Source organism: Herpailurus yagouaroundi, unplaced genomic scaffold, assembly GCF_014898765.1.
Source record: "Herpailurus yagouaroundi ecotype Mexico unplaced genomic scaffold, PumYag 28, whole genome shotgun sequence".
Lineage (NCBI taxonomy): Eukaryota > Metazoa > Chordata > Mammalia > Carnivora > Felidae > Herpailurus > Herpailurus yagouaroundi.
The window spans coordinates 27,167,179-27,192,194 of NW_024412376.1; the positions used below are offsets into that span (position 1 = coordinate 27,167,179).

General features: G+C 35.6%; 1 protein-coding gene across 1 annotated transcript in view; it reads left to right on the top strand.

Moving 5' to 3' along the window:
- The window catches only part of NAF1 (nuclear assembly factor 1 ribonucleoprotein), a 43,381-nt gene extending 24,033 nt beyond the window's left edge, over nucleotides 1-19,348 (top strand). The window contains exons 4-8 of the mRNA XM_040471328.1: nucleotides 369-451; nucleotides 6,979-7,139; nucleotides 10,539-10,590; nucleotides 14,626-14,728; nucleotides 18,181-19,348. Coding sequence (XP_040327262.1) covers nucleotides 369-451; nucleotides 6,979-7,139; nucleotides 10,539-10,590; nucleotides 14,626-14,728; nucleotides 18,181-18,644 — 863 coding nt within the window. The 3' untranslated portion in view covers nucleotides 18,645-19,348. The remainder of the gene's footprint in view (nucleotides 1-368; nucleotides 452-6,978; nucleotides 7,140-10,538; nucleotides 10,591-14,625; nucleotides 14,729-18,180) is intronic.
- Nucleotides 19,349-25,016: the final 5,668 nt, after the last annotated feature.

The window sequence follows — 25,016 nt, forward strand, 5'->3', positions numbered from 1 at the left end:
AGGTAGAGAGAATCTCAAGCAGGTTCCCTGCTGACTCAGGGCTTAATCTCATGACCACAATGTTACAACCTGAGCCAATAGATAGCAAGAGTTGAATGCTTAATGGACTGAGCCACCCAGGTGCCCCACACAGGTACCCTAGAACTGTAGCTTTCTGTATTAAATACAAATATGTAGACTCTATTTCCCTTTATCACTTGATAATAAATAGCTTGTTGATGTAAGAGGAATAGTTACCAGATACATTATCTCATCTTAAATTTCATTTTAAATTATGTTGGAATTAAAGGCTAAATAAAATTATTACTTAAATTTTACATTATTGTCTAATTAAATCTTGAAATAATCTGCTCTGTTTCATTTTTCAGTAATAATTGAATCCATGACTAACCTACCTCCGGTTAATGAAGAGACTGTAATTTTTAAAAGTGATCGACAAGCAGCAGGAAAGGTTTGTTAAAAAAAAAAAAAAATCAGATCTTGAAAATTATGCTGTTTCTTTGTTGATTGTTTTTTCTGACTTTCCCTATCTGTCCTAAAAAGAAAGAATTTATTAATTTTAGTAGGTGAGCAATCTAGAGCTCTGAAGTTTTAGTTTTTTCTTGATTTTCGTCAGTGCTTCTTATCTGTTGATATATTGGTTTAATACTGCTTATCACTCTTTGCTGCTTGCATCATTAAATATAAAATACATTTTTTTCCTGTTTGTCAGGTACTTTGTGAGGCAGTGGTTCTACATATTGAATATCTCCAAGTACTCAAAGTTGAGTGCAGGAAACTTTCTACAGTGTAGTAGTTAACCTTTTTTTGGTTTGTGAGTCCCTTTGAGTGGTGGCTCTCAAAACTTTAGACTTTGGTTTCCTTTGGTGGAATCTGAGGATGGAAAAAAGAAAAAGTAGAAAAAGATTTCAGCAATAGCTGTAAAGTGTCACTGTAAGCACATTCTGGGAAATTATGAGTATGTGTACTTTAGTACTTAACATAAAGTTGAGTCCCTTGTAACATCCTTCGAATGGAACAACTCTGCATGTCCATCTTTAATATGGAAGACTTCACATGTTAACCAAGTCTGTGCAATTTTGAGCAGTCAGCAAAGGATGTAAAGTCAAGAATGTAAATACCAACCAAGTGTTCCTTTTTCGGCTGTAGGGGTAGCTTTATTCACCTCAGCATTTCTGCACCATACAGAGTACAGTTCTTTGTGTATTGTGTTGAAGACAGATAAGAAGTAGCTTTTTGGGGTTTAGTTTTCCCCAGGTAGCCAACAGTCGGCTTCTTTTTTTGTTCTAGGACAATTAATTTATATCTAATCAGAAAAAAAGCATATCTTTTTAATTATATTATTGGATCATTCATGTAATTTTCCCTTTTTTCTGCCATTTCACTACTATCCCATTCTAACACAAGTTGGAAAGAGCTCAGGTTTTTATCAGGATCCTACCACCTTATACTACCTACTTATATTTATATTTAATGCAAGTATATTTAAGTTTATAATATATAAAATCATATATATATATCTATATATTAGGTTGACAGGCTAATTTACCAAAGAGAAATGAGTGACTTAGGATTGTAAAGCAATCAGTGGTAGAATTAATTGGAGTCTAGAGCTAATCTATTTTGGCAATGCTGGAGAAAGTCAGTGAGAGGAAGAAAGATGATTTAATGCTTAAAAGATGGTGCTGTACTTTTTTGTCTTTCAAATACCTAAGCTCAGTCCTTTTCTTTCAAGTATGGGTTCTGCTGGTGCCTTTGTGAGGTGTTAGAGATATGCTGGGGACTGTACCTCAGAGAAGGTTGAGAGAGAAAAGGGATGGGAAATGAGTAGATGACTGTGTCATGAGCCGCTCTCCGTGCCCTTGGGCATATATACTTCTTTAGAAGAAACCAGTATTCTGCCCGGTGCAAAAGCAAAGCATTTCTTGCTGTCCTCAAGAAAGATGTAGAAGAAGGGAGAGGAGAAGAGGGAACAGAAACATAATTTCTTCATTTTCTGCCTAGGAGTTGAAAATGATCATTTCCATGATTCCTTTTATTTATGATTTTTGTGACAGTTACCTTTTTCTCTAAATAGCTAGCTTAGACAATTTTAATTTCACAATACCCAACACTAAGCCAGTTAAAAGCCTCTAAATTCACATTTCTTAATATCTCTCATTACATTTGAATTTTTAATTCTATAATCGTGACTAATGTTAATATTCAGCTCTTTTGTCATTTGAATTTGAAAGGTATCAGATAAAAATGTAACATTTACGCCTCTAACTTTAGTTATGTGACATAAGTCTAGAGGGAAAAATTAAATCTATTTCTAAATTTTACATAGAGAGCTTTGTAAATTCAAGAAGTGACAAGCCTTTAAAAAATATTTGATCATAAATGGAAGCACTTTGAAATGATTCCCCAATATAATGGCAGGGGAGAGGAGAGTTGGGAATATCAAACCATTGATCAGAAAATGAAATTGAATCTGTTTTAGATCTTATTTGGACACTAAATTAGTTTTACCTTCAATGTCAAACCTTTGTATATCTTTTCTTTTTCCTCTGCCCTTCAACAATAATGAGCCACAGTGATATTTTGTATATATTTTTATTTTTATTTCTTTTAAGTTTGTTTATTTTGAGAGAGAGAAAGCATGAGTAGGGGAGGGACAGAGAGAGAGGAGAGACAAAGAATCCCAAGCAGGCTCCACACTGTCAGTGCAGAGCCTGGCGCAGAGCTCAAACTCACAAACTGTGAGATCATGACCTGAGTCAGAGTCGGTTGTTCAGCCCACTGAGCCACCCCAGCACCCCTGTATATCTTCTAAAATTCATTGAAATTCTGTAAGCAAGTGAAATTATCCCCACTTACTTAAAGATCACAAAGTTAAAAAGGAATAAAATTGAGTTTCCAACCCATTTGGTCTGTCTGATGCATTTCCCTTAAACCTCCTCCCCCTTCCCTACTGATATAAGGAAGGTGACCTTGGATTTGTGTTTCTACCTTTTGCCCTTTAATCCTGATGATGAATAGTTCCTTTTGATAAATGAATAAAATTTTATTTTTAATGTTTAGCTCTTTAATACCAGGGGATTTAAAAATTGACCAACCTGTGCAGTGTATTATCCCTATATAACATGAATTACTTGTTTGTTTTGCATTTAGTCTTCAGTGTTTGTTAGAACAGGTTTTGTTTTTTAATTATTATGTACTTTACTTTCTAATGAAACAATGAAATGTTTTCCCTGTCAAATATTGAGCAGAAATTTTTACTGATTTTTTTTTTTTTTAAAGATCTTTTTAAAGATTCTTTATTTAAAGAATACTTTGTTACAGTCTGGTTGGTAGTATGTGTTGATTTTCTGGAAGTATAGTTTGATACAGTGGTTTTTTTTTTTCCTCCCCCAGCAACTTGTGAAGTAATAATACACAGGGTGATTGAAATAATCATTTAATCTAACCAGTGAACTAGAATACTCTTATTTTCTTCATTTTTATTAATAGGAAGTCAAAATAGTAATTGATAGGAGAATTCTTTATGGCTGTGGAGTGTTCTCGATGCATCTTTATCCAGCTGTCTCATGCTGGCCCCCAGCCACTAGAACTTTTGCCAGGCTGCATGTAGAACATGTAAGCATGGACTGTGCTGTAGAATGAGAATTTGGGGGAATGAATGTACTTCTCTTCTTGTCAGTTGTTTTCCTAACAGACCCTATGCTAGATCTGTGTAATGTGGTGTAGTGGTGTGTGTTTGTGACCTCTGTGTGTGACAGGAATCCTTTGAGCTCTTTTAGCAGAAAGATACTGCTTTTAAGTAAGAGATGGTAAGTATATTCTAGAGCCAAGTGGAAGGACACTGAAAACTACCTCTCAAATGACAGGGCAAGTGTAAAACATTAGTTGGATTAGATTTTTGTGAGTATTTCTATGGAATATGTACTATTTAGAGTATAAAGAAAGCTTTTTGCGTTCCTTAAAGTAAATATCTTAGACATCATTATCCTAAGTTTTGTTTCTCACACTGTTGTCTCAGCCATTCTTTCCTTCCATCTGTAGTCAGGATTTCTTGCAGAATCCTCAAGGGCAGTTCTGAAGACTGAGTAGGGGTAAAACTGTGAGGTGAAGTGGGGCTGGCCTGAGCCCTACTTTGTCTGAAGTCGTTCTTCACAGTTTAGCTTTCAGGTATTAGCCAGTCTAAAATCTATACTTTGAAGCTGATAGTAGTTTAAAATATTGTCAAATCCCCCCCCCCCCCTTTTTTTTTTCTGTAACTCTGGGTTAGCTAAATTGCTTATGTGAACTCAGTTAAGTGTTCCTGTGGCTATTCTAGTTAGTAGCATAAATACTTCTCAGTTTTTGTGTAAGCCATATGTGGATTCACTAATGGAGCTTCCTGTCACCTGTTTTATGTATGTGGTGTTATTTTACTTAAAACTTTATAATGATTTTCTCATAGATACAGCTGATCAACACTTAAGATCTTAACAATAGTGAACTAAGCATGCTTTGATTTTTATCCAAGAATTTTGAATGTTAGTTCAAACTAGTCTGTATATAAACCTGAGGCTATTAAGGCATTGCTCTAGTGAAATCATTTCTCAGGATATGGAATTATTTATCCAGGGAACCATTCCTTGGGTTGCAAACAATGATTATTATACTTTTATAGGAAATTTTTCAAAAACTCATTTTATCCCTGTCCAAACTTTGAAGAATGAGATTTGTCTATATTTATCAAAGTTAAAAAAGAATTAAGACTTAAATTTTTTTTTTTAAATATTTACTTAGGGGCGCCTGGGTGGCGCAGTCGGTTAAGCGTCCGACTTCAGCCAGGTCACGATCTCGTGGTCCGTGAGTTCGAGCCCCGCATCAGGCTCTGGGCTGATGGCCCAGAGCCTGGAGCCTGTTTCCGATTCTGTGTCTCCCTCTCTCTCTGCCCCTCCCCCGTTCATGCTCTGTCTCTCTCTGTCCCAAAAATAAATAAACGTTTGAAAAAAAAAAAAATTAAAAAAAAAAAAATATAAAATATTTACTTATTTTGGGGAGAGCACAAACGGGAGAGGGGCAGAGAGAGGGGAACAGAGGATCTGAAGCAGGCTCTGCAGGCTGACAGCAGAGACCCCGATGTGGGGCTTGAACTCATGAACCATGAGATCAAGACCTGAGCTGAAGTCAGATGCTCTACTGACTGAGCCACCCAGCTGCCCCAATAATTGTTAAGGCTTTTAAAAAAGTGACAAGACAATCTGTTACTTTATGTAATGTAAACCAGTAAGAGTCATGCTCCAGGATATCCCTTCGGTCCTTTGCGGTTCTGGTTGGAAGAGGTCTGCTGTTTGTATCTAGATCCTTTCAAAGCAAATTTGCTATTTTCTTTTAAAATTAAAAAAAGATTAAATTTTTTATGCTATTAGTGTTATTTCAGAATATGTTGCCACTTGTATTGAATACTACTAGTTGTTTTTAGGGTAATCATGTCTTCAGAATATTGGTACCCTGCCTGTTTTATGCCTAACTGAAAATTTAATAAAACCTTGAATGGTATACGGAAGAGAATAAAATGAGAATATTTACTATCAAAAATCAAGAACTGAGAAGGTACTAAAACATACTTTCAGTGCAGTTGGTTTAAAATGATCAAAGCTATTTGGAAAATTATTTGGTAATTTTTTTTAAGTTTATTTATTTATTTTGAGAGAGTGCAAGGGCACAGTGGGGAAGGGGTAGAGAGAGAGAGAGAGAGGAGAAAGAGAATCCCACGCAGTCTCTGCACGGTTAGCGCTGATTCGGAGCTTGATCTCAAGGTTCCTGAGATCATGACTCACAATCTAGAGTCAGACGCTTAACCGACTCAGCCCCCCAGGGGTGCCCCAAAAGTTGTAATTTACATCCAGAGTTTTAATAGTAATCATACTCTTGGCTCCAATAATTCTGCCACTTACCAATGAATTTTCAGGAAACCTGAACTATGTAAATTTACATAAAAATATACTCATCATGGCATCATTCATCATATTGAGCAAATTGAAAGCTTCCTAAATGTCCTGGGAGACAAGTTAAATATATTGTGCCAGATCTATAAAGGAGTGTGCTATAGCTACCAAGGTATACTTACGAAGAACATGGAAAAACTTAATGCAACCTTTGGTTTTAAAAGGGAGTAGTATGCAAAACTACAGTGTGGTCTCAAAAGGAAAAATTTATTAATAGAAAAAAAGACTATAGAAGTCTACACTGATATTGGTCATGTCCAGTTTCTATAACATACATACATTTATTACCAGAAACATTATTTTTAAAAATTTAGGTATTTCTTTTGAGAAGAGCTTGAAAACAAGAGGCTTTGTTTTATCATTCTTAAAACATTTTCGGAAATAAAATATGCCTGTACTGAAAGTACTTGCTTTACATAAAAGTTAAAGGCTGTATAGCTTCTTTGGTTTTTGAAAAATAAGCAACTTCAAGTTCAAATCTACTTTTCTAAGTTTTAAATTAGAAACAGTTGTGGTTTAATTTTATGAAAATGTTAACTACCATATGGGAACAGCAGAAATGATTGAATACCCATTAAAGCAGAAGCTAGCTTTTAAGTTTTGTATCATAAGAGTCCAAGTGACACAGCATTTTATTTCTCAAAAGTTATCCATTGTAATTCTTTTCTTCATACTTTACAACTTAAATGAGGAATAATAAAAAAATGATAATTTGTATCTAATTGGTATACCACCAAAATGATTTGAATTTAATAAGGTACAAACTTGTTACACTTGTTTTAAATTCTTAAAAAGGAAATCTGGATTGAGTTGATGCATTTATAATCAAAATATGAAGACTGATTATGCAAAAATGACTTAAATAGAAATACAGTTTTATTGTTCTGACATGAGAGAATTACCTTATTATAACAATTACCAGTTTTTAAAAAATATTACTATTTGAATTACTTTTTTACATATTAAAGGAGGTCTTTATGTTTTTTCTATTTTATAGATATTTGAGATATTTGGACCTGTTGCACATCCATTTTATGTGTTACGTTTTAATTCTTCAGAGCACATTGAGAGTAAAGGTATTAAAATAAAGGATACTATGTATTTTGCTCCATCAATGAAAGACTTCACCCAATACATATTCACAGAAAAACTTAAACAGTAAGTATGTTATTGACATGTTAGTTGTCTGCCTATCTGGTGTTTATATTTTAGGAATAATTTTCAGTGAAGTTCATTCATTATTGTTAAATAATCTGTCTTCCAAACAGTTCATTTATTTTCCTAATAAAATCTTTGAAAGGTACAATTTGTTATCAGACTTTACAGGTAGAGATGATTTATATCTTTAACCGAAAAAGACATAGCTAGTAGGAATACATTTGGACCATATAAAGTTTCTGAATTCAAATTCATATTTTTTCCATTATATACTTTTCTAACATACATGCTATTTCAGTATTAGTATTACCACCCAAAAAGAATTCTTTTCCATTTTAAATAAAATTATTTAGTTTGGATTACATTATAGGCTTAACTAATAAAACTTTGTAATTCTCAAGAAAAAAAACAAAATGAGTACATTTCAAGTTGCTTATAAATTGTAAGTGTCTGGAAGAGACAACTAAAATATGTCCCTGAAAAGTTATGTATTAAGTTGATAAACGGTTGATTTAACCAACAAACTACTGCTCTCCCTTTTATAAGATGCTAAATGATGCCTATGGCATAATGGAAGTAATATTTCTGCATGTTTATGGTACTCATTAATTTTGCATTTCCATGTGTTAATTGTGTTGCCAGATGTTAGCTGTAGAGCTGTTTTTATTAGTTGACCTTGTTATTATAATTATATAATTTAATTTTTATATTAAATCAGTGGCATATAGTTCAAGTAGAATAACTTTTTTGGGGAAAAAAAAGTTGAATGCTTTGGAACGATGAAATGAATATAAATCATTTAAAAATATTATAAAATTAGGAGTGGAAGAAACACTTCAAAAGATTGGGGGAGGAGAGGGGATCCTAAATCCAAAAATACTTTGCATTCAGTTTGACACACAAGTCCCTTTTAGGTCTAGCTCTCTTTTGATGGGAAACTTGAAGTATAGCTGAAGCATTAGGAATGTGGTTTTTGCAGAACATACAGGAACTTTAGTCAGTGAGTAGCCTTGGAGCTACATCAAAAGTACTAGCTAGTCCTGATGGCATGGTGAAAAATCTCTTAAGTGTTTACATAGTAAATGAAGTCTCTGAATTCATTTATCATTTTAGAGATGAAAATTTTGTTCCTGATAATTCATTAAGCTCGTGTTTAGGAATCTACACAATTATCTGAGGGAAACATTTTGCCTGAGTTGGTGAGGTTGATTTTTCTAAATAACTGCTAAAAAGAAAGGTTGAATTAAATAGACAGTAAAGTCGTGTTTTAAAATCATTCCTTAAGGGGCGCTTGGGTGGCTCAATAGGTTGAGCATTCTGACTCTTGGATTTTGGGATCTTGGGTTGTGATCCCAAAGTGGTGTGATCCAGCCTCCTGTGTCACTTTGCGAGCTGAGTGTGGAGCCTGCTTGAGATTCTGTCTCCCTCACTTCCTCTGTCTCCCCCACTCATGCTCTCTCTCTAAAGTAAAATAAAAAATTAAAACATTAAAAATAAAATCATGTCTTAAAATAGTATTTCATTCTGCTTTAAATATTAGGATGTTGCTGTAGTTATGGCATCATTTTAACTTAAAAAAATTTCTTTTAATGCTTTTTTTTTAAAATTTATTTTTGAGAGAAAGACAGCATGAGCGGTGGGAGGAGCAGAGAGAGAGACACACACACAGAATTCGAAGCAGGCTCTAGGCCTCAGACTGTCAGCACACAACCTGACACAGGGCTGCAACCTGTGAGCTGTGAGATCATGACCTGAGCCAAAGTCGGACGCTTGACCGACTGAGCCACCCAGGTGCTTCAGCCATAATTTTAACTTTTAACAAATAAAATATTTTAGCTTAAAACAGATACACTTAAAAAGATTTCCTGAAGACATTTACTGAGTAGATTTTAAATAGTAGAAGAAGTTTTTGTTCTTGATTTGCAAGAATAAGAATTTTGTCCTGGAAAGAAAAAATAAACTAAAGAATTGGGAAATTAGGCCCACCCTGCAGAAGCCCCACCTGACAAAGATTATTCTGTTTTAGACTGTATTTTGATGTCTGCATGGGAACTCTGTTGAGTACTTGCCTTTGAGGTAGAGAAGTTCAGCTCCTCTCTAGTATATCCACCTCTAGTAAGACTATTTTAATTTTGGCTTCCCATGAGCTTACTTTCTTGTTAAAAGTGCTTTTTGAAATGTTGCTTGATCTCTTCTTCAGTAGATTTTGATTTTCAGTGGTAAATATACTAATGGGGAACTTTCTCCATTTATGTCTTTAAGCTTCTTGCTAAGGGCACCCCAGGCCATGAGATGGCATATATGTTACAAGGGGACTGGAACTGTGTTAACTGCATAGATGTAAGCTAATAATTATTGAGTAATAGCTTTTTTGTAAATAGAAAAATCATTGATAGTGCCCTCATATACAGGGTCAAAGTTTTGAACCAAAAGAGCAGACTTCATGATTTTCATATTCTGCTAGCCCGTTGACATCTGTACATTTATTTTTATGGATTGTAGATTAATAATGATTTTAATGAATTAATAACTGAGAACCTCATTTATTTTTGAGATTTAATTTAAAGCAGTGAGGACATCTCCTAAAGTTTTGTAACACTTTAATGTAATTGAGTAACAAGATATTGTCAAACTTAAGAAATCAAAAAGATTAAAAAGATAAAGATGAGCTTTCAGAAATCCTAGTCCTACTTAATAATATATGTACTTCTGTTGGTTGTAGAGTATAAAACTGTCCACTAAAAATAGTTCATGCTTGTGATTATACTGTCCTTCAGACTCCTCAAAATACTCCTTACCAAATGAGAGCTTGTTTCTGCCTTCTCTTTTGAGAAACACTGTTGGAGTAAGGTTTGGTTACTCATGAAGTATTATTGATAGCCCTCAGGTAAATACAGGAAGATATCATGTTGTTATCTCTACCATTATACCTGTAAAATCTTAAATAAGGGAATGCCTCCTGGTCATTTTTGTATCCTTGACACTGGAACTGTGTCTGACCTATAGTTGGTGTAGAATAAGCATTTGTTGAAGTGAACTTTATGAACTGAGCTCAGGTATCATCAAAGTCATCGCCTCTGGAGATGCTTATGAACTGCAAAACCACTTTCCTCTGCACACCACACACAGCCTTGGCTTCTTATTCTGGTTCCCTGGTTCTAATATTTATGTGTGTCCAGTTCTTGTGTTTTCCTTATTAGCTTTCTGCATCTTCTGAAACAAGGGAAGAATATACACTTGGTCCTTTTATTTTTTGCTCTTATTTTCACATATATTACAAAATTAAGGTTTGAGCTCATGTCTTCTACTTCATTATTTTCTATACTATTAACTAATAAACACTTAGCAGAATCTTAAGTACTTCTTGTTTTCTTTTGACTTTTCATTTTCTCTTTCTAGGGATAGGGGATCAGATGCGTCATGGAAGAATGATCAGGAACCACCACCAGAAGTAACTATAAGTCTCTTTACACAATATTTTAGGGATTATATAGGACTTGATTTTATAAAGTGTAATACCTGACCTGACCTTAACGAGGTCCTTAATGCTGCTTGGCAGTCACACTGCCGTCCTTGGGCCTACCTGTGTAATGTTTCCATCTCCCAGGTGACTGTTTTATACCCCTCAATGAGAGTTTTTGATTGATCATTTTAGGAAAAAAAATATTAAAAAACAATTGGGGGGGAAAATATTTTTTAAAAAATTTTTGGGAAAAAATATTTTCAGCCATATTTTAATATTTATCAATTTATCAGTTTCCTCCTAATTTACTATGTTTTTAATCAGTTTTGTGGACAGCTGGTAAAGGAAGAATTGTCATCATTGAAAACAATTTTATTCTTTAATTTAGTAAATTAACCATGGGGGCATGAAGACATTTATTAATGGTGCATTTTAATAAGCTGCCTTACTTTTGGAGGTACAAAATCATTAGAATCAGGGCACCTGGATGGCTCAGTCGGTTAAGCATCCGACTCTTGGTTTTGGCTCAGGTCATGATCTCACGGTTCATGGGTTTGAACCCTGTCCAGTGAGGAGCCTGCTTGGGATTCTTTCCCCCTCTCTGTCCCTCCCCTACTCATGGTCAGTCTCTCTCTCTCTCCGTCTCTCTCTCAAAATAAATAAATAAACTTAAAAAAAAATTGCTTAGAATCTACCTACCTCTTCATTTTTTTAGAATTACCTCCCTAAAAAGAGAACTCTTGATTTTCTTTCTTGAATTCATGTCAGCCAAATTAGTTTTATGTCTCAAAGTAGCTTGACAGTTTTTCTAGAGATGTGGAATAGTCAGGAGTAATGATTATTTAACTTTCCATGGAGATCGTTAGGGAAATTTTCTTTTTTTTAAGTTATTAAAATACAAAAATTGCAGCAATGAGTATATATCTTCTTGAAAATAGCATGAATTTATACAATGTAAAGAAAGAATATTATAAATGAGAATTTTTAAATTTTTTTTTTTTAATTTTTTTTCAACGTTTATTTATTTTTGGGACAGAGAGAGACCGAGCATGAACGGGGGAGGGGCAGAGAGAGAGGGAGACACAGAATCGGAAACAGGCTCCAGGCTCTGAGCCATCAGCCCAGAGCCCAACGCGGGGCTCGAACTCACGGACCGCGAGATTGTGACCTGGCTGAAGTCGGACGCTTAACCGACTGCGCCACCCAGGCGCCCCATAAATGAGAATTTTTAAATGTGCTAATTCTGATGAAGTTTCTCAGTATTATAAATTCTTAGTATTTGTAGATTTAACTTTGTTCGTTTTAGATGTTTTTAAGCAGTGGTGAAGAATCATGCTAGTTTCTAATTTTGCTGAGGCATGAATCAGGTAATACTCCCTTAGAGAGTCACTTAACCAGTGAGTGATCCTAGTTTAATTCCACATTACCATGGGATTATGTTTTCTAATTTATGTTAGGTATACATGTGATTTCTGTTAAGGCTCTGAGGTTCACTTAGTGTTCTTAGTTATTTTTAGGGTATCTTCATACTGAAATTGTATGTTTTTAAAGTATTTAAGGGGTGCCTGGGTGGCTCAGTCGGTTAAGCGTCCGACTTCAACTCAGGTCACGATCTCGTGGTCCGTGAGTTCGAGCCCCGTGTTGGGCTCTGGGCTGATAGCTCAGAGCCTTGAGCCTGCTTCAGATTCTGGGTCTCCCTCTCTCTCTGCCCCTCCCCCGTTCATGCTCTGTCTCTTTCTCTCTCTCTCAAAAATAAACGTTAAAAAAAAAAAAGTATTTGAGAAAATTCACAAAGGTCTTAACATATTTCTTGTGAAATGCAAATATTCTAATACATCCCTGTTGTTTTAGACCTAAGCTTTGAACTTGCTAATTATGGTAATGTTAACTGTTTATAAAATTGGCATGATTAGGTTAATTTTAAAATGAAAACCCAGCATACTTCATGGGGTTTTTTGGGGTTTTTTTGTGTTGTTGTTGTTTGAAGTAGTTGACTGTCCCTTATTTCTGTAATAAGAGAAAACTTCTTGAGATTTAAAGTTTATTATGATGAAATTTTGTAGTATAGAATTATTGCCTGACATTAATCATAGATTATGTATAAGGAATGTACTTCATTTCCATATTCATTTCTGATACGTGAATATGTAGTTTGTAGTTGAAGTAAGGTATTTGAGTATAAATTTCAATTAATGTGTATATAAGAAACAGTGAATTTTTTTCTGACCTTAGGAGATGATAGCAAAATTATTACCTAAAGCACTCTCTAAAATAAACCAATGCCAATTAAAATCCTTTAATACCGGCCTCCTGCTCTTAGGACATGCCCAATGACTGGCTCATAAGGTTCTTTATTCTCCAGTTTCATCATCTGATTTCTCTATATAAGCAGCTTTCACTTTGCCTTACAGAACCAATTTCATGTCTCAAATATACCATGCCTTTGCACATATTCTCACATATTCTCCTTGAAATTTCTCTTTCCTTTATTTTCACTGCTAATTCATTAGAGATTTATCTTGAGTTTCATAACAAACATCTCCCTTGCCCTTTTTTTTTTCCTTTCTTCAGTCCTATACTCACATAGCACTGAGTCATAGCACTTGTTTATTGGCTTTTTAATCTCATTTGAACAGCTTCAGGGAAAACAGTGTTTTCCATCTGATCTCAATACTTTCCTAGCGTTTGGCAGATATTAGATTTAACATGAGCTTAAAAAGCTTAGCACTTTGAGATCAGCAATAAAATGTCATGTATTTGAAGGTACTAACGTTGATATTTTCGAATTTGATTATAGATTCTGAGGTATATGGACTCTTGGTTCTTGGAAAATTTGATCTAGAATATATTTCAGCAAGGCTATACTGAAAGTCTCATAAAAAAACTTTCATATACATTTTATTTCTCTTAATGTATATACATGCATACACAGTGAACCTGTGTAAGTAAAACATATCTGTTTTTTGATATTAATAGAATAATAAAATTATTCTAAGAAGTCATAATATATATAGCTTTTAAGCTTTGGTATTTGGGCTAGAACAGTGAATCTCAATTCTTACTCTTGTAAGTAAGACTGACTCTTCCCATTTGTTTTTTATTTATTTATTTTTTTAATTTTTTTTTTTCAACGTTTATTTATTTTTGGGACAGAGAGAGACAGAGCATGAACGGGGGAGGGGCAGAGAGAGAGGGAGACGCAGAATGGGAAACAGGCTCCAGGCACTGAGCCATCAGCCCAGAGCCCGACGCGGGGCTCGAACTCACGGACCGCGAGATCGTGACCTGGCTGAAGTCGGACGCTTAACCGACTGCGCCACCCAGGCACCCCTGACTCTTCGCATTTGTAATTTAAAATGATTTCCTCTTGGAAGTCGGATCATCATGTATCTGCTTATCTAATAAGCCTTCCCTGCAGTCCAATCTAAATAGCATCCGCAGTGATTTTTCTGCCCATATTGTGCCTTATTATTTATTTATAACCCTTAATATACCTGACATTATATTATTAAAAGATAATTATTAACTAAGATTATTAATACCTATAAAGTGTTTAGAACAGTACCTGGCATATAATGGGTATATATAAATTTTTGAATATTTTTTATATTAGATCTGATAATTTATGTAATTTGCTTATTCCTAACTATTCCTTCCCTTTAGCATTGTTTGGTAGCTGGCATTATGATGAATATTGACTCTTAAACTTGAGGTCAGTCTTCTAGCTAAGGAATATCTGTATCTGAAGGTTGTTAAAGTTTGGCATTTTAAAGTTACCAATCTGGGAGAAAAGAAGTTACCTATCTGAAACTTTCTAGAAATTAAAAGATAAAAAGGCTTGAGTACTCTGGCCTGTGTTAATTAAGAGTTAATTCAGATATTGCTAGAAAATATTATCAAAAAGAGTAACATTCTTTTATTATTTGGGGTCAGCGTTAAATAATAGGCTTTTTCTCACTTCCAAGTATGTACCAATGAATTGGTAAATCCATGTGACATAATCTATATATTTTCCTCTGCAAGGCCTTAGATTTCAGTGATGATGAAAAGGAAAAAGAAGCCAAACAGAGGAAAAAATCTCAGATTCAAGGCCGGAAAAAATTCAAGTCTGAGTCTAATGAATCAAGTGAGTAAATGCAATATACAGTGATTTTTTAATCTTCATTTATGTTTATGTTAAGTTCATTACTAATAAAACTGAAAGAAACCTCTGAATTCTCTTTTTACCTCCTGGTATCCATCTAACATTGGAGGCATTACATGGCGTGAAATGTGATGGAAGAGAGCCATGAGGAGTATTCAACCTTAGTTTTTTAAGCGTAAGGACGTAAAAATGGCTTCTAGGGATAGATAAAAGCTTGTGAGTCAGTTGTGCGTATAGACATTTTTTTCTTAAGTAACCTCTGCTTTCATGTTTAGAATTAAATGATATAGTACTTAATATCTAAATCAAGGTATTTTATTTTTTAACATGCATTTTCTTTCATTATACCTTTCCTGTTTCCTTTTCCCTTTTTTAAAACTAAACTTTTTATAGGTTTACATGCAGTGGGAAGAAATAATAGAGATTTCTGGCATGCCTGTTACCCAGTTTCCTGACATGGTAACATCTTGTAAAACTATACAGTACAATATCACAACCTCCAGGATATTGACATTGGTACAATCAAGATTCAGAATATTTCCACCACTCCTCATGTTGCCTTTTTTATAGTCACTCCCACTTCCCTCCCTCCCACCTTCTTAACTCTTGGCAATCACTTATCTTTTCTGCATTTCTGTAATATATTTTGTCATGTCAAGAATGGTTATATAAACGGAGCCATACAATATGTTACCTTTAGGGATTGGTTTTTGTCACTTAGCATAATTTCCCAGAGATTCATCCAGATTGTTTTATTTGTCAAATTTGTTTCTTTTCATTTCAAAGTAGTATTCCATGGTATGAATATACTATAGGTTGTTTAACAGTCATGCAAGGCATCTGGGTTGTTAATAATTTTGGGTTATAGGAATAAAGTTGTTTTATATATTTGTGTACAGGTATTTGTGTGAACACAAGTTTTCATTTCTCTGGGATAAATGTCTAGGAGTACAATTGCTGGATTATATGATAGTTGGATTCCCATCACCAGTGTATGAGTGACTCAGTTTGTCTGCATTCTCACCAGCATTTAGTTTTGCCACCATTTTTTATTTTAGCCATTCTCATAAGTGTGTAGTGATAATCTAATTGTGTTTTTAACTTGCATTTTCCTAATGGCTAAGTATTTTTAACATCTTTCCATGTCCTTATTTGCTATCTGTAAATCTTCTTCAGTGATGTATTTGTTCATGTCTTTTGCCCATTTTGTAACTGTATTTCTGCTTTTTTTACTCTTGAGTTATGGGAGCTTGTACATAATTTGTTCCAGCCTGTAGCTTGTATTTTTATCCTCTCAAGAGAGCCATTTGCAGAACAAAAATTTTTAATTTTGATGAATCCCTAATATATAATTGATTTTCTTTTGTGGAGTCTGAGGATTTCTTGTCCAGACATATATTCCAAAAGATTTTTCTCTTATTTTTTCTTCTAACAGTTTTCCAAGTTATTTTAGCTATTCTAGTTGCTTTGCTTTTCCATGTGCATTTTTAATAATCTCTATATTGACAAAAAGTCTTGCTGGGATTTTGATGGGAATTGTTTTAAACCTGTTTATTGGTTTGGAGATAATTAATATGTTAACTGTATGTATTGAGTCGTCCATTGCACAAACATGTATATATCTCTATTAATTTAGATCTTCTTTGTTTTTTTCTAGCAGAATTTTGTGGTGTTTAGAATATAAATCCTGTACTTTTTTTTGTTAGTATACACTTAAGTATTTCATTTTCAATTCATTGTAAATGGTTTTGCATCGTTAATGCCAGTGTCTATGTGTTTATTGCTAGAATGTAGAAATAAAATTAACATATGTATGTTTAGCTTCTGTCTTGTGACCTTGCAGAACTCAGTAGTTCTAGGAGTTTTTTGTTTGAGATTTTCTACTTAGCCAATTACATCAGTTGCAAATAGGGACAGTATTCCTTTTTTGTTTTTCAAACTGTATTTGTTTTGTTTTTGTTTTTTGGTCTCCCTTAGTAGCTCTCTGGCACTGTTGAATACATGTGGCTTGTTCTTGATCATAAGAGAAAACACTGTCTTTCATCATTAAGTATAATGTTAGGTATAGGGTTTTTGAGAACAGCATCTGTTTTTATCAAGTTAAGGAGAAGTTTCCATTTGTTCCTGTTTTTTGTAGCTTTAAAAGAATTATGACTGAAGAGTATTAAATTTTGACAGTACTTTTTCTGCATTGATAACATGATACAATTTTTTGTCATTAGTCTGTTAATGAGGTAGATTACACTGGTTTTAGAATATTGAACCAGCCTTTGCATCCCTGGAGTAAACCAGATGTGGTCATGGTGTATAATTCTTTACATATGTTGTTGAATTCACTTGTCTCCCTCTTTCTCTGGTGATTTTCTTTATTCTGAAACCTACTTTTTCTGATATTAATGTAGTGACTTCTTTCTTTCGATGTATCTTTATCCTTTTACTTTCAACCTAACTATATCCTTTGAAGTGAGTTTCTTGTAACCTTGCGTTCATGTTCTTCAATCCACTCTGCCAAGCATTTCCATCTGTTTTAATTGATGTATGTAGTCCATTCGTGTTTAATGTAATTTTTGATATGTTGGGGCTCAAGTCTGCCCTTTCCTGTTTATTGTCTCTGGATTTCATTTCTCTGTTTTATTTTTTCTGCCTGCCCGGGGGTACTGTAACTTTTTTTTTAAATTCCATTTTGATTTGTCTGTAGTGTTTTTGAATGTGTCTCTTTGTATAACTTTTTCAGTGGTTGCTGTAGGTATTAAATTGTGCATACATTACTTATCACAACCTACTGATGTCATTGTTTTACCAGTTTGTGTGCAGTTTAGAAACCCTACCTCTTTATGTCCCTTTATTATTCTCTAGTTTATAATATAATTTGCATTAAATACTTCATATATATACAATTAGAATCACAAAAACTCTTACAATATTTGCTTCAACCTCAAACATAATTTAGAAAACTCAGAGAAGGACACTTTATTGTATTTACTCATTTTTGTTGTGTTCTTTCCTCCTTTCTCATGTTTCAAGTTTTTTATTGTTTCCGTTTACAAAACTTGCTTTAGTCATTCTGTCAGGCAGGGTAGGTCTGCTGGAGATAAATTAGTTTTTCTTTATTGTAGAATGTCTTTGGTTTCCGTTTTCCTCAGGATATTTTCATTTAGTATAGAATCCTACACTGAGTTTTCTTTCAGCCTTGGAAATGTTGTGCCACTTCCATGTGTCCTCTGTGGTTTCTTATGAAACATCTATTGTCCTTCCTCAATCTCTGGCCTTGTGGATTCATTTAAAGTTTATAACCTTAAGACTTAGGCTTTTTTAGCTACCATAAGATATCCTGGAAGTTAAAGAAAAGGCATTACTGAAATTTTATACTGTGTTTTTTGATGTATTAAAATTCATTTTAATTTTGTTTTTAATGCGTTCTTCCTCACTCATAGGTGAAAACTTTTCAGAAGTACATCAGAATTGGAATGCTCATAGCTCTGCTTCAGAGCACTCAAAAGGATATCGCAACAGAGAATTCACACGAGGATTTTCCCGGGGTAGATATCCTCGACCTTGCCATGGCAGGCCTCCATCACCACAGTTTTATAACTCAGAACAGATGGTGTTTCAGGAGACTTCAGGATTTCCACCTCAGAGACCAGATAATACTATCATGCCACAGTATCCTTTTCCTCCGCCGGTGTTTGACATGCATAATTTTTCACTCCCTCCTCCTCTGCCACCACTGCCACCACCTCCACCGCCTGCATCTGTAAACCTGGGTTGGGCTACACCAAACATGGCACCTCATCCATTAATTCCCTTACCATACTCCATCCCCCCACCCCCTCCCCCGCTGCCTCCACCTCCTTCTTCTGGAGATAGTAATTCTTCTCACTTTGGATCCTACTACTAGGGGAATGTATACATTTCTGGAGAAATGTAGACTTTTTATATGGGAAGGATTTTTTTTTTTTGTTTAAAGAAAGCAATTATGGAGCTAGATTTTTAACACTGTAAAATACTAAATGATTCCTTCAGTCGTGACTTGATATATATTTGTAACCTTTGTGAAATTGTGTCATTATGAAAATTTCACTTTTGTGGAGGGGGATATCCAATTATATAATATTTAATTAAAACTTTGAATCCATGCTTTCCCTATTTCTGCTCAATTAAATAGTGTATATAGGTCTAATAGATCTGGAGCAACTTTCATCATGGGTTAAAGTATATTGAACACATTGTCTTCTTGATATATCTGAAAATAAGATGCTGAAATCCTATTGAGAGTCTTTAAAATAAACTATTTTTACAAATGTATGCTTTGCAAATTGATTTTGATTGTAAATGCAATTTACCAGTAATTTTTAATGTTCTTTAATTTTTTTTTTCAAGTAAGTGAAGGTACAGAGAAATAAAGCCTTCAATATTGGTAGAAGTTCTGACTATAATTAAAGTTAACATTCATTAATTATGCATAGGCAAACTTTTCATTATCTATGCAGATTTCCATTACTGAGGCATTATGCAGTAGATTTTACTATTTAATTAAAGGAACAGAAGGACTATTCATGATAAAGTATGTTACTTATTCACAATAAAGTATATGTAACCCCATATTAGGACACTATGTCTTCTGTATCTGTTTCTCAGATTCTCACGTGCCTGCTGTAGATTAGTGCTTCATAAGTATTTATGGAATGACTGAATTTAGAGCTTTTAATTAAATTACACCTGAGTATTCTTTTACATGATGAAATGTAAATGCAAGGAAAATTACAGAATTTTAGAAATAGAAGAGGCCTTAGAAGTAGTTTAAACTAGTCCTTATTTAACAAACAATGAGGAACCTAAGGATTCCAAGTTTTAATTAAGATTACCCAGCGGGCCTAGTTTTACTGATTCTCACATCAGTTTCTACTAAATTGTTGTTTCCCGACCTTTTATTCCTTGAAACTCTTAGAAAATAATATTTGTATGCACATTGGGGTAATTTGGAGACCATTCATCACAACCCCGTGGACTGTGGTTGCACCCAGGCCCCGCTTCACATCCCTGAAGGCTGAGGAGACTCTTTGCAAGGTTCCGGGGGCCCAACTGAGAAGCCCTGGCTTTGGCGTACATTGACTTTATCATGTGTTGTACTTCATTTTTCTTTCTTGAAATGTGTTTGTAGCTTCTCTTTAGGAGTTAACTGTCATAGATTAGTTCATAGGACATTGTTAGAATTAATTGAGATTGTATCTGGAAGCACTGAAAAAAAAATTTCTCTAAGAATGGAAAGAGTAAGATGTTACCATTCATTACAGTAAATCAACAAGTCGTTAGAATCACCAAGGCATAAAAAGCATTCTTTGAACCACTGTACCTAAAGTACTAGTATCTGACTTTAGGTATTTATTTTCTGAAGAAACATAGAACTGAATGATACCATTTGGTATCTGCCTTCGATTAAGTTGCTAACTGAAATACTTAATATCCAACCTGCTGCTTCATACATGAGGGATTTTGAAACTTCAGGGTGTCTAGAAATCACATGTAATAATCACCTAAGGTTGGGATAGCTTATTAAAAGTGCACATTCTTGGATTTTATCCCCAGATTCCAATTCAGTAGATCTAAGATGAGATCTAGGAAATCGTGTGTGTGTGTGTGTGTGTGTGTGTGTCTTCTGCTTTCCCAGTGTTCTATTTATTGCTTTAATATTTTATTAAGTTTTTAATTTTAATTCCCAGATAGTTAACAGTACGGTGTTTGATTAGTTTCAGGTGTGCAATAGAGTGATTCAGCAGTTCTGTACATTACTCAGTGCTCATAGTTAAGTGTACTCTTTAATCCCCATCCCCTATTTCCCCCATACTCCCATCCGCCTTCCCTCTGGCAACCCATCAGTTTATTCTCTGTATTTGAGTCCGTTTCTTGGTTTGTCTTTCTCTCCTTCCCCCCTCTTTGTTTTCTTAAATTCCACATATGAGAATCATACGGTATTTGTCTTTATCTGAATTATTTCACTTAGCATTATACTCTCTATAACTCCACGTTTTTGCAGATGACAAGATTTCATTGTTTTTTGTGGCTGATTAATGGTCCATTGTGTATATATGAAATATGTATATCACATCTTTATCCATTCATCTATGGATGGACACTTAGGCTGCTTCCATAATTTGGCTATTGTAAGTAATACTGCTGTAGATGTGGGGGTGCGGGTGTCCTTTCAAATTCATGTTTTTGTATTCTTTGAACAAATACCCAATAGTGCAATTACTGGATTATAGGGTAGTTCTATTTTTAATTTTTTGAGGAACCTCCATACTGTTTCCTACAGTGACTGCACCAGTTTGCGTTCCTACCTGCAGTTGTTTTGTTGCCTCGTGTGATCTGTTCTGGAGAATTTTCCATGTGTATTTGAAAAGAATGTGTATTAAGGATGGAATGTTCTGAATATATCTGTTAAGTCCATCTGGCCCAGTATGTCATTCAGAGTCACTATTTATTGATTTTCTGTTTGGATGCTCTATCCATTGATGTAAGTGAGGTGTTAAAGTCCCCTACTATTATTTTGTTACTACCAATTATTTTATTACTAATTGCTTTAAGTATTTGGGTGCATAAATATTTACAATTGATACCTCTTTTGGATGTTACCCTGGCTTGCTTTTTTACTTCTGTTTGCATGATTAATGCAAATTAATCTCAGTTTACGTGTGTCTTTACATGTGAAATGCAGCTCTTTTAGGCAGCATATGTATGGGTCTTGTTTTTTTTAACCATTCCATCACCGTGTGTCTTTTGATTGGTGTGTGTAGTCCATTTACAATCAAAGTAATTATTGATAGGTGTGTTTTGATTGCCATTTGTTACTTGTTTTATGGTTATTTTTGTAGTTTTTTTCGGTTCTTTTCTTGCTATCTTCTTTCAAGATTAGTTGGCTTTCTTTAATGATACACTTGCATTCCTTTGTCTTTATATTATGTATATTTTCCTGTTTTTTGATTTTTGGTTACCGTTTGGTTTGTATATAACATCTTCTGTGTATAGCAGTCTATATTAAATTGATGATCACTTAAGTTTGAACCCATTTTTTACTTCTCTTCTCCCCATATTTTAGGTATATGGACTGTACATCCTTTTATTTGTGAGCCCCTTGACTGGTTTTTACAGATTTACCTATTTTTACTGCCTTTGTGCTTCCTATTTTACTTATTCTTGCTTATGGTCTTTCCTTTCCACTCAGAGAGTTCCCTTTAACGTTTCTTGTAGGGCTGGTTTACTGGTCATGAATTCCTTGAACTTTTGTTTGGGAAGCTCTCTTTCCTTTTTTTTAAAAAAAATGTTTAATATTTATTTTTGAGAGAGAGAGCTCAAACAGGGGACAGGCACAGAGAGAGAGCGCGGAGACACAGAATCTGAAGCAGGCTCTGGGCTCTGAGTTGTCAGCACAAGAGCCTGACATGAGGCTGTAACTCGTGAATTGGGAGATGGTGACTTGAGCCGAAGTTGGACAGACGCTCAACTGACTGAGCCACCCAGTGCACCTCTATCTTTCCTTCTATTCTGATCGATAGCCTTGCTGAGTAGAATATTCTTAGCTGCAGATTTTTCCCTTTCAGCACTTTGCATGTATTATGCCACTCCTTTGCTGCCTGCAAAGTTTCTGCTGAAAATCAGCTTAAAGCCTTATCAGGTTTCCCTTGTATGTAACTGCTTTCTTTTCTTTTGCTATATTTGTTTGTTTGTTTCTTTGTTTGTTTAAAAATAGGCTCCAGGGGTTTGTGGGTGGCTCAGTCTGTTATGAGTCTGACTCTTGGTTTCAGCTTGGGTCATGAGCTCATGGTTTCATGGGTTTGAGCTCCACTGTCTCCCTCCCTGCCCCTCCTGCACTTACACTGTCTCTGTCTCTCTCAAAAATAATATAAACTTCATAAAAAAACAAAGGCTGTGTGCCAAGTATGAAACCCAACACGGCGCTTGAACTCCTCAACAGCCTTGACATCAAGACCTGAGCTGAGATCAACAGTCGGACACTTAACTGAGCCACCTAGGTGCCCCATCTATTGCTGCTTTTAAAATTCCCTGTCTCTACTTTTGCCATGTGTCTTGGAATAGATCTCTTTGGTTGTTTATTTTGGGGGGGGGCGGGCCCGCTCTTGGATATGGATTTCTGTTTCCATCCCCAGATTTGGGAAGTTTTCAGTTATTATGTCTTCAAATAATATTATGTCTTCAAATTTCTCTTCTTTTGGAATTCCTATAATGTGGATATTATTAAAATTTGATGGTGTCATTGAGTTCCCTAAGTCTGTTCTCATTTTGAATATATTTTTTTCCTCTCATCTACTCAACTTGATTTCTTTACATTACCATGTGCTTCAGGCCACTAATTTGTTCTTCTGCTTCATCTCCATATATTAATTTCTAGTGTGTTTTTAATTTCATTTATTGTGTTCACTGTTTCTTTTTTGTCTCATTTTTAAGGGTCTCACTGATACCCTCTAAAGTTCAGTCAGTATCTTTATGATCATCATTTTGAATTGTCTATACCTCTGTTTTGCTTAGGTCTCGCTCTGATTTTGTCCTGTTCTTTCATTTGGGGCATATTCTTCTGTCTCCTTATTTATCCTACTCTCTGTGTCTGTTTCTGTGTGTTAGGAAAGACAGCTGTATCTCCTGCACTTAAAAGTAATGGCCTTATGAAGAAGAGGTCTTGCAGTGCCCTGCCGTACAGTGTTTCTTGTTCACCAGAACCTGGTGCTTCAAAGGGTGTCTTCTGTATCTGATGTGTGTGCCTTGCTGTTGTGGCTGAGCTGCTCCTTCCTTCAGTCCAATTGTCTAAAATGGGTTTCTTTGCTGTTGTGGGTCGGGTTAGGTCCCTGTGGTGTTAGTGGGCCAGTCTGGGGCTGTCTTGGCTTGAATGGAGTCAGACCAGGTGTTTGCCAGAATGCAGTAACACCAAATTACAGGGGGCTTTTCCCTTTGTTTTCCTTTGAGAAGCTTTTGCTGGTGGGTGGGGCCTGCAGTCAGATGAGTTGTCTGCCTCCAGCCCTCTGTGGGGCCTCCTGACTGGTATGTGTGGTTATCTCCCCCTCTACCTCCAGGGTTCCGCTCCGCCCTTCTCCCCCCCCCCCCCCCCCGGCAAAGTGGTGCTGACCAGTGTAGGGGCTGCTTGCATACTATCAGGCCTGTGGCACCACCATGGGCTCTGGCCAAGAGCGCATTGGAGGTGGCAGTTCCGTCAAAGCACAGCATGTGGGGTGAGGGCAGCAGGGCAGTAGTCTTAGTAATCTTGGCCCACCCCTAGTCCTTTGCAGGAGGGGCCCTGCAGCACCCTTACTCAAGTGGGCTGTCTGGAGGGGTGGATTGGCAGAAGCACAGTGTAAGGGGGCAGGGCAGTCATGCTAGAAAACTTAGGCAGTGAGTCCCTTAGATGGCAGGATGTTAATGCTAGAGGACATGCTGGGGTAGGGAATGGGACAGGGAAGGAGGGGCAGGGAATGGCACGTGCCAGTTCCCTTGTTCCTGGAAGAGTTGCCCAGCAATTACTGCCCCTCTGAGGCGTGTTCTGAGATTAGTAAGTAACTTTCCTTCCCTTGTACCCCAGGTGCCTTTGAAACTGCTTCCGTGCTGTATCTCTACGAGCTGCTTGCTGTGCTGTGTCTTTAAGGCAGGGGACTCAGTTTCCTCTCATCCACCAGTTCTGCAGCTGAACCCATTGATTTTTTAAAAACTCCGAGTTTAAGTTCCACTAGTGGTAAGCACTCATGAAATTCAGCCCCTCTGGTTTTGGAAACCAAATTTTACAGGAATTTGGCTTCTCACAGGGGGCTCCCCTGTGTGGGAGTCTGTCCCCTCTCCATGCTCACTGCATCCTTCATTCCTGCAGACAGTCCTGTGAGTCCATTTAGTTCCCCCAACAGCATCTCTACCCTTCCTACCCTCCTCCACATTTAGTTGTGGAGTTTGTTCTGCCAGTTTTTGGGTCATTTTCTGGTTTATTTACACTGATGTGAGTGTTAATCTAGTTGCATATGTGGGTTGAGGCAGTACCAGGGTCCTTCGACTCTGCCATCTTCCCCAGAATTCCCCCAGGAAACTAATTTTAACAGCTAATACTGGGTGATTAATTTCAGAGTTTATTCTTAGTATTTATAGATTTCTGAGTAAATATATAAAGTCCCAACTCCTTTACCATTTGGAACTTCAAGGAGCACTTTTGGGAGGAGAGGTGAAGATGTGAGGGTTGATAGGAAAAAAGAAATAAAGTCAAGTTATATAAAATCGTATA